General features: G+C 38.3%; 2 protein-coding genes across 2 annotated transcripts; both read left to right on the top strand.

Annotated features, from left to right (window-relative positions):
- The first annotated feature begins 1,092 nt into the window (after positions 1 to 1,092).
- On the top strand, positions 1,093 to 8,386 carry LOC147502032 (purine permease 1-like). Its single transcript, XM_086606996.1, has 2 exons — positions 1,093 to 2,026; positions 7,849 to 8,386. Exons 1-2 carry the CDS (start codon positions 1,253 to 1,255, stop codon positions 8,173 to 8,175), a joined length of 1,101 nt encoding a protein of 366 aa, XP_086463122.1. The 5' UTR covers positions 1,093 to 1,252; the 3' UTR covers positions 8,176 to 8,386.
- Positions 8,387 to 13,547: 5,161 nt separating this feature from the next.
- LOC147502033 (purine permease 3-like) lies at positions 13,548 to 16,671 on the top strand. Its single transcript, XM_086607004.1, has 2 exons — positions 13,548 to 14,462; positions 16,298 to 16,671. Exons 1-2 carry the CDS (start codon positions 13,695 to 13,697, stop codon positions 16,643 to 16,645), a joined length of 1,116 nt encoding a protein of 371 aa, XP_086463130.1. The 5' UTR covers positions 13,548 to 13,694; the 3' UTR covers positions 16,646 to 16,671.
- The last annotated feature ends 49 nt before the right edge of the window (positions 16,672 to 16,720 follow it).

Consider the following 16,720-nt stretch of genomic DNA (forward strand, 5'->3'; position numbering starts at 1 on the left):
TCAAAGAAGATGCACTTGAAGACAAAAGGTTCAAAAGGGTTTTGTTTTTCTTTCTTTCTGCTTTGTCTCTACTTTGTGTTGGTAGAATAAACAATGAAAAGTCTTCACATGCAAAACCCTTCACCGCACAAATCTCAAAACCTGACAAAACGCGTTTTGCCTTCCCCTAAAAACAATCATAACCTCGCCCATTAAACCGCGATTTGTGCCTATGGACCAAATCCAACAGTTCCTCAGACATTTTCCAAACCCATTCAAACGAACCGGCTATATGAACTGTGTTTGAAAGCTTTGTTTTATATTTTATTTTCACACCACAAACCTGCCCAAAGAATAAATAAAATAAATAAAGAGGTTGTGTAAGTACCCTCCATTCTACATTCATATCACTACAAAGACACGCGGTCCACACACCAAAGTCATATCTTCACATTTCGTACCAAGCCATCGACGGGGCTTAACCCGACCGGACTTAGGTCGTCCTTTAACATCATATCTGATCATATATGGAAGCAAATGATCTATCAGCGATCCAGAGAGCTCAATTAACACACCAATCAAAGAAACATTTACTTTGTAACATTGGACTTAGCCCTGAGCCTCACCAAAGCCTAGATTTAGGCATCGTTATTAAATATTTGATGTCACATTGCTCCCAAGGTTGGGTACCTAGTGGAGTTGTGACTGTCCCTGACACCAGTAGAGATGCTGTAACTTTGTAATATTTTGTACCCAATGTCCTAGTCAATTGGCTTATATCAAGTCAAGCGAATTCTTTTCCAACAAAAAAAAAAAGTCAAGCGAATTCTGTTTAAACTTTAAAGGACATGACAAAGTAATGTATGATGCATCAGTGAATCAGTGATCACTCCGTCCAGACTGCAGAGTCGCACAAAAGTAGTGGATGTGTGAGTCTTTTCTGAAAAAGAGATAGGCAAACAATGTCCTTCAAGCTGAAAGTGCACGAGAACCAGCAGCCCCCTGGCACTTCCATCACGTGGGCACTGGACGCTCCACAACCATAGCCATCCATCAATTGTGGGCCCCAATATATGCACTTTCAAGAAAAATGACCAACTGTTTCATAAAACTACTGAGGAAAGAGTATGCCGCGTGGCCCTGAAGAGGCCGGGAGTATGCAAATTATCAGTGTGCTTATAATTACGAAGTTTTCATCTACCTATATTTACAGAAAGTTTCAAAACAAATTCCACATTTTGAAGAAAAGTTGTAGTTACTGTCAAACCTAGTCATGGATGAAGAAGCCATTGACATAACCGGCAAAAAACAGCAACAGCAGCCCCCCATCAAGAAGAACAAATCCATGAAGTTGATACTTCTTCTCTTAAATTGTTCACTTGTCTGTTTTGGACAAATAAGTGGGCCTTTGCTACTCAGGCTTTACTACATGCATGGAGGCAAACGCATATGGTTAACCAGTTGGTTACAAACAGCAGCTTTCCCACTCCTCCTCATTCCTCCCTTGCTATCACGAGCTCGTGATCGGGCTCATGACCAATCTCAATCAACTAACCAAGCAATAGCATCCAATTTTCTCCTAAGCCCAAAGCTCCTAATCGCTAGTGTTTTTATGGGCCTTATAGCTGGATTAGATAGTTATCTATTTGGGCTGGGCTTACGCTATCTCCCTGTGTCAACCTCCTCTATACTCACGTCTACCCAACTTGCATTCACTGCTGTCTTTTCACTTCTTCTTGTTAAGCAAAAATTCACTCCCTTCTCAGTAAATTCTGTAGTCCTAATGACCCTTGGTGCGGTCATTTTAGCATTCCATACGAACAGCGATCGACCTAATGGTGTGTCCAATGGAGAGTACTTCCTGGGCTTCTTCATGACACTTGGTGCAGCTGCATTGTTGGGTTTTATGCTGCCTTTAGTTGAGCTATCGTATTCCAAGGCTTGCAAAGCTATAACTTATGATCTGGTGTTGCAAGTGCAATTTTTGGTATCTATGGTTGCAACAATATTTTGCACCATAGGCATGATTATTAACAAAGACTTTCAGGTTTCTATCCCTTCTCTCTTTACATCATTGTTGTTATTTATGCTAGGAGATACATATGGTGGTTAGCTTGTTAGGTTAAAGGGATTGAGTGTGTAGAAGAAGAAAAAGAAATGATGGAGGCACAAGAAGAAGGTAGGGTTTAGAGTATATTTACCCTAACTTACAATACATATATTTATACTAGAGATGGAATAACCTAAATAGCAACAAGCTAAATAAGGTATGGTCTCACACTTATAGAATGTATGAGACCGACACTACATACTTCAACACCCCCCTTCAAGCTGGAGCATAGATATCGCTCATGCCTAGCTTGTTACCAATATAACTCAGAACTGGACGAATCACTGGTTTGGTGAAGATATCAGCTAACTGATCTCGAGAAGCCACATAAGGAGTACTTATCTCCTTTGTTTCAACCTTATGTCTGACATAATGACAATCTACCTCTATGTGCTTAGTTCTCTCATGAAATACTGGATTAGAAGCGATATGAATGGCTACCTGATTGTCACAATGAAGAGGGATCGGTAGCTGTACCTCGAAACCTAACTCATGTAGCATATTACGGATCCACATTAACTCACCAGTCCCTTGAGCCATAGCTCTATACTCAGCCTCTACACTAGACTTTGACACAACTGCTTGCTTTTTACTCTTTCATGTCACCAAATTTCCATAAAGGAAAGTACAATATCCAGTGGTGGAACGTCTATTTGAAACTGATCCTGCATAATCAGCATCTGAATATCCAACAACATCAAAATTTCCATTAGAACGATAGACCAATCCACGACCAGGAGAACCTTTCAAATACCTCAAAATACGAATAACTGCCTGGTAGTGAGGAATCTGTGGTGCATGCGTATACTGAGATACTACACTGACTGCAAAGGAGATATCGGGGCGAGTAATAGTAGCATAAATCAGCTTTCCCACCAATCTACGGTATCCCTCAATATCGGCATACATATCTCCAACATCCGACTGGAGTTTGTCGTTCGAATCCATAGGAGTCTCTACTGGGCGAGCTCCTAAATTACATGTCTCACTGAGAAGGTCTAATACATACTTTCTCTGTGAGAAATGAATTTCACCAGGGAACCTGGTAACTTCAATGCCTAAGAAATACTTCAGTTCTCCTAGATCTTTGGTCTAGAACTGTCTTGAGAGATTGACTTTAATTCGATCAATACCCTGTTTGTCAGACCCTGTGACAATGATATCATCAACATACACAACTAAGACAATAATCCTTTGCTGGGTCTTTCGGTAAAACACGGAATGATCATATTCACACCTAGTCATTCCATTAGCCATCAAAACCTGACTAAACTTCGCAAACCAAGCTCTAGGAGACTGCTTGAGCCCATAAAGAGACTTCTTTAATCGACAGACTTTCCCCCCTTGAGCAACAAAACCAGGAGGTTGAACCATATAGATTTCCTCCAGAAGATCACCATGTAAAAAGGCATTCTTAACATCCACATGAAATAGAGGCCAGTGATGATGAACGGCAAGAGAAATCACAATACGCACAGAGGCGAGCTTGGTAACCAGAGAAAACGTCTCAGAGTAATCAATACCATATGTCTGGGTAAAGCCTTTTGCAACCAGACGAGCCTTTAAACGAGAAATAATACCATCCAGATTATGCTTAATAGTGAAAACCCACTTACAAGCAACTGCTTTCTTCGGAAGGAAGAGGAAGAAGAACCCAAGTGTCATTAGAATACAAAGCACTCAACTCCTCGTCCATTGCTTGCTTCCAGCCAGGATGAGATAGAGCATCCCTGTAGTTAGACGGGACAGAGACAGACAACAAGGACGTAGCAAAAGACTTGACAGATGGTGGTAAATGATCAGTGGAAACATACTTAGAAATAGAATATTTAGCATACTTACTAGGAAGACGCATACTAGCAGGTGGACGTTCAAGTTTCCGGAGTGCAATCGGAACATCAAGGTTAGATGGAATGGCAATAGGATCCACAAACACAGTGGGAAGAGGTGAGGGCAGCGGAGCAGTTGAACTTTCGGCCTCAAACTCTGGAATGGCAACCGAAAGTTGTATCAGCGCCAGGCATCCCGGAAGCGCTATCAACGGGCGCAGGTCGCTTCGACGCACTGGAACTCGACCATCAAGGGGCGCAGTCGCCTCGAAGGCTATTAGTGGGCGTGGTAGCCCTTCTTCACTCGCTCCCTCATTTTCACCAAGATCATATCCAACACCACCAGATGGCATAACACAATCCTCAAATGGTTCAGAGGACATCTTCCCTTCTGAAGAGTAAAATGGGACATCTTTAAAAAAGGTAACATCAGCACAGACAAATGATTTGGCGCAGATGAGGACTATAACACTTTGTACCCTTTCGCGGTAATGCGTGAATACCCAAGAAAAACACACTTAATAGCACGAGAGTCTAACTTATCACGACCTGGCTTAAGATTATGAACAAAGCAGACACAACCAAAAATCCGAGGGGGAAGATGGAAAGAAGATTAACCAGGAAAAATAACAGAGTGTGGTGTTTTGCCTCCTAATACCGAAGAGGGCATACGATTAATCAAGTATGTGGCAGTAAGGACTGCCTCTGCCCAATAAAACTTTGGGAGATTTGTTTGAAACATTAAGTATCGGGCGACTTCAAGAATGGGTATGTTCTTTCTCTCAGCAGCCCCATTTTGTTGAGGTGTATCCACACAGGAGGTTTGATGTGTAATGCCATGGTCATCTAAAAAACTCTGGAATATTGTAGAGATATAGTCTTTGGCATTACCAGTTCGAAAAACATACATGTGTGCAGAATACCGATTAGTAATCTCAGCATAGAATTTTTGAAAAACAGAGAATACTTGAGAACGATTTTCCATAATATAGACCCAACAAACACGAGAAAAATCATCTATAAATGTAATAAAATATTTGGCTCCAAAAAGGCCAGTGGTTTTACAAGGACCCCAGACATCTGAATGGACTAACTGAAAAGGAGGACTAGAACACTTATTTAACCTATTTTTGTAAGTAGCACGACGATGTTTAGCTAACTCACAAACCTCACAACCTAAAGACTGAATACTAGAAGAAATACTGGGAACTAAACTTCGCAAACTAGCCAGAGGAAGATGACCAAGACGTCTATGCCACTGAACAGGAGAGACTGAGATTGTAAGAGTCTGCTTCTAGTGAGAGTGCCCATAATCATCTTGAAAGTAATAGATGCCCCCGTGCTCATACCCCCCACCAACTAGTGTCTTTGTCTGTAGATCCTGAAACACAACATGAGTGGAAGAAAACATGACATTACAGTGAAGAAATTGGGTGAGACGATGAACGCATAATAGATTAAAGGGAAATTTTGAATAAGCAAGACTGAGACAAGTGATATATTACGAGTTAATTGAATAGTACCGACCCAAGAATACTAGCCTTTGCCCCATTTGCTAATGTGACATATGATGGTGTGTGAGTATACGCAAGACTAGAAAACAACTGGGGATTACGTCATATGATCGAAGCTCCCGAGTCAATAACCCAAGAGTTGTTATCACTTGTATGAAGACATGTTTTACCTAAATCGGCTAGTGGTCGATGGGGTAGTCGGACAAACTTCGATGAACGGGAATAGCTTGTATCCGCTTCATCGTATCGCAAAGTCTTCTTGAACTCGTTGAAAATCACCACTTTTCGATCAACCATCGTGGCATTGTTGGCTTTGTGCAAAGATGGGCGTCCTGTTATATCCCAACAAAAATCAGCACTATGATTTGTGCGCCCACAATGCTCACAAGGCTCAAAACTGCCAATACCACGACCACGGCCACTCCCTTGGGTACGACCACCCCACGGCCACGACCCCCTCTACCTCCTTTACTGCCATTACCACGACCAGAAGAAGGGTTGTTATTACTGCTTGGAGGGATCAATAAAGCCACACTGTCATTGTGCCTTGGAGGAGGTCGCGAATCTGAGACAAACGAGTAAGCCTCGCACGTAGTAGGGAGCTTAGATTCACTTTGAACTTGGGCTTTCACATTAGCAAACTTCGGGACGTAGCCCGGATAGGAATTTGGAGACTCGAAATTCCTCTCTTTGTTTCTTCAATCGATTTATGTGCGTAGTAAAGTGGGTGATATATATTGATTCTTCCCACTTGCTACTTAAGAGAATTGTAATATTCGAGGAGATAGACATATCTCCTCGAGTGAGATCAAAGATGTTCTCATACAACCGAAAGATACGAGAAGTATTCGAGATCGAGAGTATGATTCTTGTAGATACTCCCAAATCTCCTTCGAGATTTTAAAAAACCGCACGATTATTACAAACATCTTTCTCCATAGTATTCCACAGAAATTCTTAACCAAGCGCCATCTTTTGTCGGGTTGTCTTTCCTTTATCATCCGGGGGATCCGTCCGGATGATTTTCCTTACCTTTTCCAAGAAGATAAGAATCGCGCCTCGCCCTTGAAGGTAATTGGCAACACCCTCCAATTTGTGAGGTCATACCAACAGAGAAAAACAGACGTATTACGAATTCATCGGATTTTGGAACAACATCATCATTGTAAAGAGAAGAAAAACTCACTTGATGAAAAAGAATACTAAATCAAGAAAATCATGCGAGACGACGTCTCCCTCTTTATCAATACCGAGAGATCATGAAGTTTAAAACAATACTAAGACACCAACTAATACTAAAACCGAACCTTGAAATCGAGGATCTCTCTCCCAAGATTCTCTAAACAGAGTGGCTCCGATACCATGTTATTTATCTTTAGGAGATACATATGGTTGGTTAACTTGTTAAAGGTTAAAGGGATTGAGTGTGTAGAAGAAAAAGAAATGATGGAGGCACAACAAGAAGGTAGGGTTTAGAATATATTTACCCTAACCTACAACATATATTTATACTGGAGATGGAATAACCTAAATAACAACAAGCTAAATAAGGTACGGTCTCACACTTATAGAATGTGTGAGACCGACACTACATACTTCAACAATTGTTGAAAGCTATCTTTGAAAGAAGTGGCTGGCTTGGCTGTACCGAGTCGAGTCCTAAACAGCTCACATCTTAAAGAGGAGTACATAACGGGTGGCCCTCTTGTTTTAAATTTAGGCCGTCTTTTGTTTGGTGTTCTTCCGTCGGGTTCAGACTTCAGACCCATTTTACGGGTTAAAGCCCGATAACCCATGAATGCTCGGCTTGGAAATGTTAGAAGCCCATTAATGACTTAATGACCTGGTTTTCAGACTAACCCAAGGCCCAAGCTGGCTCTGGCTATGGCAGTGTGGCTAGATGCCCGAACGTCGTTCACGCTTGTGCCGTATCGTTTCCTGTGGTCAAGAGTTTTATGAAATAATTGTTCATCACTTCATCTGTTTAGGAGTTGAGACTTGAGACCTTTATTTCTCAATTGCTCAATAGCGAGACCCCGAAAAGCAAAAAAGTCCCCCACCTTACTTTGTCACTCCGCGTATAGAAATATGAGACGATAACAAATTAACATGCTACACGCCTTGTACATGCCATCCACTAAAAGACGCTTCTTGTTTTATGACTCTTAAAATATGGACTCAAAGAAGTTAGAGCCCCGTGAAGAAAAAATAAATGTGTATTTTATAGTGCAAAACATGCAATACGAGTTTCTTGTAGACGTGATTCGCCTATTGTGCCGTGCGACCTAATATGCGCTAATTAACAGGCCAGTATGCCCAAGGTGTATGTCAAATGGCATTGGAAGCTAGATGCCACTGACCTAATTTTGTTTCCTAATCCTAAGTATTAACTATTTCCTCTCATTTTCTTGTGAAGGCTATGACAAGAGAAGCTCGAGAGTATGAACTTGGAGAAGGGAAGTATTACATGGTGATAGCATTGGCGGCAATTGGTATGCAGTGTTTACTAGTAGGAAATCTAGGTGTGGTTTTCTGCTCCACAGCTCTTTTTAGTGGAGTTCTTCTAGCTCTGTTACTGCCTCTTCAACAAATATTTGCAGTTATTTTCTTCCATGAGAGATTCAACGCAGAGAAAGGAATGTCCTTAGCTTTGTCTCTTTGGGGATTTGTTTCTTACTTCTACGGGGAATACAACTTGATAAAGAAACAAAAGCAAGCACCACCTATGACCCAAATTCCTTAAATATTCTACAATGTTGTGCTAAATTTCAACTGTTATATAACCCAAACAAACCGTATTGGGTGCTTCAAATTTAAGAGTAAGAAAACAAGTCCTGCTCCCGTGAGCGGTAATGTTACGAACTTACAATTGACATCGTTGGTTGTTGGAATGATTCCCTTAATGCATAAATATGTAGTGTGATCTTCACAATAGTGACATTACAGTTGTGGCATTTTGTAGCAATTGATCCACAACAGCATGCGGATTGGAGTGTATATATCTACTTTTGGCACACAGCAGTGCGTAAAAACAAATTTAAGAGCTACAACTTTGAGTGGTATACTTTTTCTCAAATTGATGTGTAGGGTCTTTAGTAGCTGAGGCCGGATTGAAAACATTGATTAAACAATGGAATATCAATCAAGTGGCCCCAGATCTATATCACCAATGTGTTCAGGGTAGGGGTGGGCAATGGGCCGGGTCGGGCTAGCCCGGCCTTAAACATTTAAAGCCTTTCAGTTATTAGGGTTGGGCCGGGTCATAAGTCTAAATTTCAAGCCCTAACTCTACCCTAAGCCCTCTTTAACAGTTTAGAAAGGTCGGTAGGCCGCCTATATATTATTTTCTTTTATCGTGATCGGCTTTAAAACTCATTTATATTACAAAAAATTTCAAAGATTTGCAAACTCAAAGTCCAACCACTTTGAAATTTGAATAACAACCAATCTAAGAATAATTTCGATAAGTTCAACAATTTAAAACGATATCCACAATCTAATAAACTAAAGTACATGTAGACTCATATTTATATTTTAAAATTACAGCTTAAAATGCACAAAACATATTTTGGAATGAGCTTTCAATCGACATAAACTGTTATTTCTCAGACTCAAATCTCACCAAAATTACATTTAACATTGAAGAACACAAAACAAATAAAAGTATGGAATGAGTTTTACCGACGCCAACCTATTTTTTATTAAATTTAGTGCCTTTAACATTGAAGAACACAAAACAAATAAGAGTATGGAATGAGTTTTTACCGACGTCAACCTATTTTTATTAAGGCAAGGCCCAACGCTCATTATTGTTTTTAGGTTAGTTGGGGAGGGGAGTGATGGTGCCAGACGCGGAGTTGTGAGATAAACAATTAGGTTTACAAGTTTTTATGATATAAGACAAGTTATTGAAATCTTCATACACGGTAAGTGATAAATTCTGAAGCCGATAGTGTTATTTTAATTGAAAATACGTAATGCTGAGTTGCGATAGTTTTAGTTGTGTACAGATTTTATGAAATTAAATTATAATTGCTTTGGGGGGGGGGTTAATTCGTAGGCTTTATGTTTGAACTCGAACTCGACCGCTTAGAAGGCATTAGGGGGCGGGTCGGCCCCCGCCTAAACTCGTAAGGCTTTTAGTTGTAAAAGCGCTTTATAGGGGCTTTAGGGTCGGGTCGGTCAGAACCGGATTAGGGTCGTTATGGCCAAATTCCCACCCCTAGTTGAGAGTGTGTCGATTTTACTTCAATATCTAAAACGAAATTCACGTGAACGACGACAATCAATATCACTGGTAAAACTTTCTAGATTTTGACTAATGTTGATCGATTTGGTGTGTCTTTGTCTCTTTGAAACGTAGCAAATATTGTTGTCAGTAGGCAAATTAAAGCACGAAATGAAATTAAGATAGAAGTACAGAACTGACTTAAGTGGACGGCCCTTTAACTATGATTGGCAATCTGGCATCTCCCCCATCATATCAAAGTTCCCTAGATGCTTCAGCTAATGCGTACACGAAAAAAATTACCCAGACGGTATAACATTATTTTCACTAATTTTGCTTTCTATGGGGGAATAAATTATTCTTGGGCCGCGGTATTGACACCTCAATAAATGAGATTAGCACTCTTTTGACCAATTCAAAGGTACTATCACCTCTCCATTAAATACACAAAAAACACTAACGGCAAGCAGCTGCCGCAGGATCGTACAATCCACGGCATCGGGTTGTCGCGAGATTCCATATTCCACAGAAGGTGATTTGATTGCCGTGGGTCTTTTTTTTTTTTTTTAATAGCCACCGTAAAAAAAATTAGTTGCCGCGAGATGATTTTGTTTATTAAAATAGAGTTTTTGTTTGTGTTAATTATCAAAACTCTTCTTCATTAATTTGATCACAAAATTTTCTTATAGCATATAAAAATATTTGCCACAAAATAGCAAAATTATGGTTTGATTGTACACTTTTTTTGTCATGGTTTTAGTGTTGTTCTTGGAGTATATAAAGAAACTTTAAAAAATAAAATAAGATATCAATATGTCGTGTGTGTTCAATACGCAAAATTTGAAGTGAAAAAAAACAAAAAATACTAAAAAAAAATATGTTATGACAACTGCCTACCGTGGAATATGAGATCTCGCGGCAACCCGATGCTGTGGATTGTGTGATCTCGCGGTAACTAACTGTCGTGGGATATGAAATATCGCAGCAACTGCCTGCCGTAGAACTATGGGCATGTAGGGGGTGTAAAAGGACATATAAGAAATAATCATTATTGTTTTACTTTTTGTCAAATGAGTGCTAATCCCATTTATAAGGGTGCCAATACCACACCCCTTATTCAAAGTCATTCGGAACATTGGCACAACCGCACTACTCCATACTTCAGAGTTAAGATTAGTTGTTGATTTCTGTCTAATTTTGTTCTGATCTCGGTTCATAAAATCCACAAACATCACGACGGACAGCCTGTCTTTTAAGTGTTAAACTACAAATGGAGCTCTTAAGTCTTAACGTTCATTAAAAAAATACATCCTTTGGCCGCAAGCAGCAAGCTAATTTTCAATACAGCTTTTACTGCCTGTCAAATGGTTTATACTTCATACATTTCGAGTGTTCTCTTAAAACTTAAAAAAATTGATCTAGCTTAATAGCATCTATTTTATTGGACAGACTTTATTGAATGGTCCCCTTATTGAATCGCCACCAACCTTATGGAACAAAATTTTACTCTTTTCAAGCAGTGGACCACTTAAAACTTTAAAAGTTTTGGATAATTTTTTTATTTATTTATTTATTTATTTATTTATAATTTTTTTTTTTCACGTAATAACTCTTAAGGACAAATCAGAAAAAAAATATCACTCTCAAATCTCAATACCACCATTTTTTTTTAATCACTCACAAAGACCAAATAGATGAAAGGTCAAGTATATCCTTGACGCGAAATAAAAAAAAGCTCAGGTAGATGAAAGCAAGGCCAAATATTTCGATGTTGAGCGATATATCGGACCCCCAAAAACCGATATATATATCGAATATATCAATATATCAGTTGATATATGTCTTTTTATTGACCCGTCAAAATTTTGTTTTGTATGTCGATATATTGAAAAATATCAAAAATATCGTTGATATATTAATAAAAATCGGTCAAAGATTGGTCAAAGTCAATGATCTATATTGTATATATTGGTCGATATATATCAATATATTTGAAAATCCAATATATATTAGACAAAATGTGTTAATATATCCACTCGACATATCGCAATATATTCATATCGGATACCTCAAAAACCAAGATATATCGGTAATATTTCAAAAATATCGACAATATTTCGGTCCTTGGATGAAAGGTGAAGTAGGTGAAGTATACCCCCTTACACGAAATAATAAACGGCTCCGCCCAACCGAAACAACTTGGTGTATATAGTATAAAGTTATGAATAATCAATGTTCATACCTAACTGCTGTTCATACCTCAACATGAGCTATGAACAATCAATGTTCTATTTATAATATAAACATTCATTGTTCATACCTTAACATGAGCTATGAATAATTAATCATTGTTCATACATTAACATAATGTATAATTAGTAAGAACACCTACTAGAGTATGAACAATCATTGTTCAAACATCAATATATTATATGAGGTATGTTCGCCTATTAGGGTATGAACAATCATCAAATTTCACTGTTTTATAAATATAACACAAAAGGGTGAAACTGGTATTTTAAAAATAATCTATGATTTATATCTATAATAACATAGAGGGATAAAACTGACATTTTAAAAAAAGAAAAAATGTCGGGCCAACTTATTTTGTTCTTAAGGGTTACTAAAATTGAAATCGTGGGTTCATGGATTACTTAATGCTAAAATTTGTCCTTATGAGTTACTAAAAGAAAACGATGTCCTCTAGAATTGTTTTGGTTCAAAATTAGTCGATCATCTAGACTATTTTCTTGTTTTTTTTTAACCATAGATCAAATGGATTATATTATAATTTACTAGTAGGTACATTTGACTACATACTAACTGGGTCTCAAATTTTAGGCATAGTTCGTAATTTTGAACAGAATCTCAAAATATCGAATGAAATCTCTGAATTCCATCGAATATCGAAATAACAATATATAGGGATTTAGGATAAAAAATATAAATTCCAAATTTTAGTTGAAATATGTTGGAATTCCAACGAATTCTGGTTTTAGGAAATTTTAGAATTCCGACAATTCAAAATTGTAAACTACGAGTTTAGGAGACCGGATCATCTACACCATATAGAAGCACAAACCGCACAAACCAGTGACGCCATCTAACTAGCATAAAAAATGTTTGTTTAGTGATGGAAAGAAGGGGGAGCGGGCATTGAACTCAGCTCCCAGGGTGCAGAAGATCCAGCCTCCGGATCTACTAATATTCTTCAATTAGTCTTTTAACTTCTTGACACATAGAGCATCTTTAAGTGAGACACTATCCTAGCATCAAACACCAAATTTTCAATAATTTGGTATTTTTTCATCTCCAGGAGAGTCACATGTTGATGAAAACACCAAAGCAAATACCAAATCGGCCAAAATTTGGTGTTTACTTTGGTATTGTATCAAATCTCTCTCGCGATTTTGAAAAAGTCACACGGTTTTTTGAACACCGTATGGGCTTAGGCTAGAGTATAGGCTTCAATCACGCGATTTTGCGGAAACCGAGCGAGAGATTTGAAAAGAGAAGAAAGAAGAAAGTTGATGTGCGACGCATCGCACGGTTTCTGGAAAACCGCGTGGCTTAGGTTTCTAAAGTAGGCTTCTGTGGCGCAGTTTTGCGAAAGTTGCATGGGCTATATGGTGCGGTTTATCCAAAACCGCGTCATTTGATGTCAACTATTTGATATTGCTTCTGAAGTTGGTTAGTGTTTTTTGGTTTGGTTTAAATATTTGGTGTTTTCTTGACACTTATAATTGCATCTTATTTTCCTAAGAATAGAAAATATACAGGGGTAGTTGAAAATTATTATTACCTTAGTACAAACAATTAGATGTTAATTAATTATTAGAAAAAGTTCAGTAGATGTATTAATTCATTTTATTGGACGCTATAATAATATCTATGCTGACCCTGAAGAGAAAATTCTCTCGTTAAAGTTGACCCTGAAGAGAAATTCTCTCATTAAAGGTCCACAGGTTTCAACAAACTCATTAGCTCAACTTGCAATCATACTGAGAGCATAATTGATCTAGGCCGCGTCGGCCATGACTACAAACATGGAGATAGAGAGTCAGGTTAACAACAATCAAGAAGACCTCAGCAAACATAGTAATGTGAAGAAAATCTTCCTGAAGAGGTTGCTTCTATTGGTGAATTGTGCTTTACTATCTATCGGCAACACAGGCGGTCCTCTGATTCTACGTCTCTACTTCATTCGAGGTGGCAAGCGAATCTGGTTATCATGTTGGTTACAAACAGGCGGATGGCCACTCATGCTTCTACCACTCATAGTTTCCTACTTCTATCGCAAAAAGAAGGCACATGGAAGAGCTAAGTTCCTTTTCATGACGCCTTTTCTCTTCGTAGCTGGTGCTCTCCTTGGCGTGCTCACTGGTGCAGATGATTATATGTACGCTTATGGAGTGTCCAAGCTACCAGTCTCCACATCTTCTCTAATAATATCTACGCAGTTAGCCTTCACTGCCGGGTTTGCTTTCCTTATTGTTAAACAAAAGTTTACGTCTTACACGATAAACGCAATCGTTCTTTTGACTGTTGGAGCAGTTATTCTTGGTGTTCGTGCAAGTAGTGATCGCCCGAATCATGAATCAGAAAAGGAGTACTTCACTGGTTTCTTTATGACACTGGGAGCTTCTGCACTGTATGGATTCGTGCTACCGATGGTTGAGTTTTCATACAAGAAATCAAAGACAAAAATAAGCTACACACTAGTGATTGAGATGCAAATGGTTATGTCAATATTTGCTACTGCTTTTTGCACCATAGGGATGCTTGTGAACAAGGATTTCCAGGTTCTTCTCGTTTCCTCTTCTTCGTCTTTCTCACTCTCTCACACAACGCACACGTCATGTTTTGCCTGCCAACGGGTTAACTGGGTGGGAAGTCAATTTTAGGCATATTACTATATTAGGCATAACTTTCTGCTGTGAAGACCATTGCATAGACTTTCTTGCATCTCTATTTGTTTTTATTGCTCAATCAACACCATATAGTGCCCATATATAACTAATATAAGGGTGACCTGTGTCTTTATTGCACAAAACCACTTTACCGTTTACATCATCTCTTATTACCGTTTACAACTTTACATCATCTCAAAACACACAAATCATTTTCATGATCATGATCATATTTTAAAACAAACAAATGTTATTTGAATGATAAGGAGAGATCATTCTTTCTAAATTTTGGAGAGATCAAAACAAATAGCCGTTGGATGGAAAAAAAATTTCTCGAGATCGAAATTATTGCATGGCTCACAACTGACAAACCACACCAAACCGTATGATCATGTCATCCAACGGCCAATATGAAGTGCACACTAAATTTAGAGAGCATTTGCCTATTTGAAAATATATTCTCCCACTCTCTCGACATGAATTTTTAGTTATTATATAATTGAATTTATGAATGTCGTTCATATGCCAAAGCCCAATCAACTAAAAAGGAACTGACTGTCAAAGTCTGTCATTGACTGCCATACCTCTTTTGGGTCCACACAATAATGCTACAATAATACCTTTGATGAATCGTGCCAAAATGGAATGGCCACAGTTTGGGGCGATAAAAGGGCCGGGCTGGGCTAGCCTGGCCCTCAAACTATAAAAGTCCTTATAATTGAGGACGGGATGATCGATGGTCAGGTCAGCTCACCTCTATTTTGTATTAAAAGCTGGATCAAGTAGGGTCAAACATGAAAACGTGAAAACTCAAGCCTTTAATCCACCCTTCGACCCTCATTTTTGAGGGCCATATTGGGCCCAGTCTAATTATATTTTACTAGTTTACTACTTTTTTTTAGTGATTTTTTATTTATTTTTATCATACTTTGATTATGTATATCAATTTTAACTAAATATACAAAACTAATTCATATGCCTTTAGAGAGAGAAAAATGGTGGAAGAGATGTTATTCTTAAAACATCTACATTTTTCGTATTTAACTATGTTGTTAGCCTGAATTTGCTTTTATGTATGACATATATACCTATCATTCAATCAATTACAAAAAACACATATGTTATGTTATGTTCTAATCTATCCTCTATTAAAAACTAATTTAGTGATTTTTTTTTATACAACTTAGATAATATATGAAGGCCATAAATATATAAGTATAATGTAAAATAACAAGAAAATATATACATAAATATAATTTAGTGGTTTTTTTTAATACAAATTAGAGTATAATACATAATATAATGTAAAATAACAAGAAAACATATGAAGGCCAAGTGAGGTTTAATGAGGGTCAGGCTCATGCTTCAGAACCTAGACCCTAGCCCGCCCCCTTATAAACATGAGGGTCGGGCCGTTCCGCCCCTCAAATCTGTGAGGGCTAACTTTTGAGAGCTTGAACATGCAATTTTGAGAAGCGGGTAGGGCGGGTTGAGGGCCTGAGGGACAAATTATCACCCTGCCGCCCTACTGTTATGACGGGGCTAGGAAAAAAAAAATAGAATTTAGATATTCTTGGCACCTAACAGAAAGAAAATTTACTACGAAAATATGAAGTTTGCCTGGCCGGGTTTAATAATGTTAGTTGTTGGTGATAAAGTCGGGAGTTCATGCTCTCATATGCTTTGTATATATGCTCAAACACCTTTGTTTTTTCCCTTTTCTGTAGGCTATTCCAAGAGAAGCAAGACAATATGCTATCGGGGAGGGAAAATATTACACGGTGCTTGCGTTTAATGCAATTATTTGGCAGTTCTTTTTCTTAGGTGCAGTCGGAGTCATCTTCTGTGCATCCTCCTTGCTTTCTGGAATAATGATCGCTGTTCTACTTCCATTGACTGAGATCTTAGCCGTTGCCTTTTACCATGAGAAATTCAGTGCTGAAAAGGGGATCGCACTTGCCCTATCACTTTGGGGATTTGTCTCCTACTTCTATGGTGAATTTAAACAAACCAACAAACCAAACCAGTCTCTCGAACCAGAGACTCAAATTCCCTCTGTATCATCTCAATCCTGATATATGAGAATGCTATTGGTATTCTATATCTTATGATTTGATTGCTTTTCTATAAGGTCTGACTGACACGCACGG

This window comes from Coptis chinensis, chromosome 4 (assembly GCF_015680905.1).
Source record: "Coptis chinensis isolate HL-2020 chromosome 4, ASM1568090v1, whole genome shotgun sequence".
NCBI lineage: Eukaryota > Viridiplantae > Streptophyta > Magnoliopsida > Ranunculales > Ranunculaceae > Coptis > Coptis chinensis.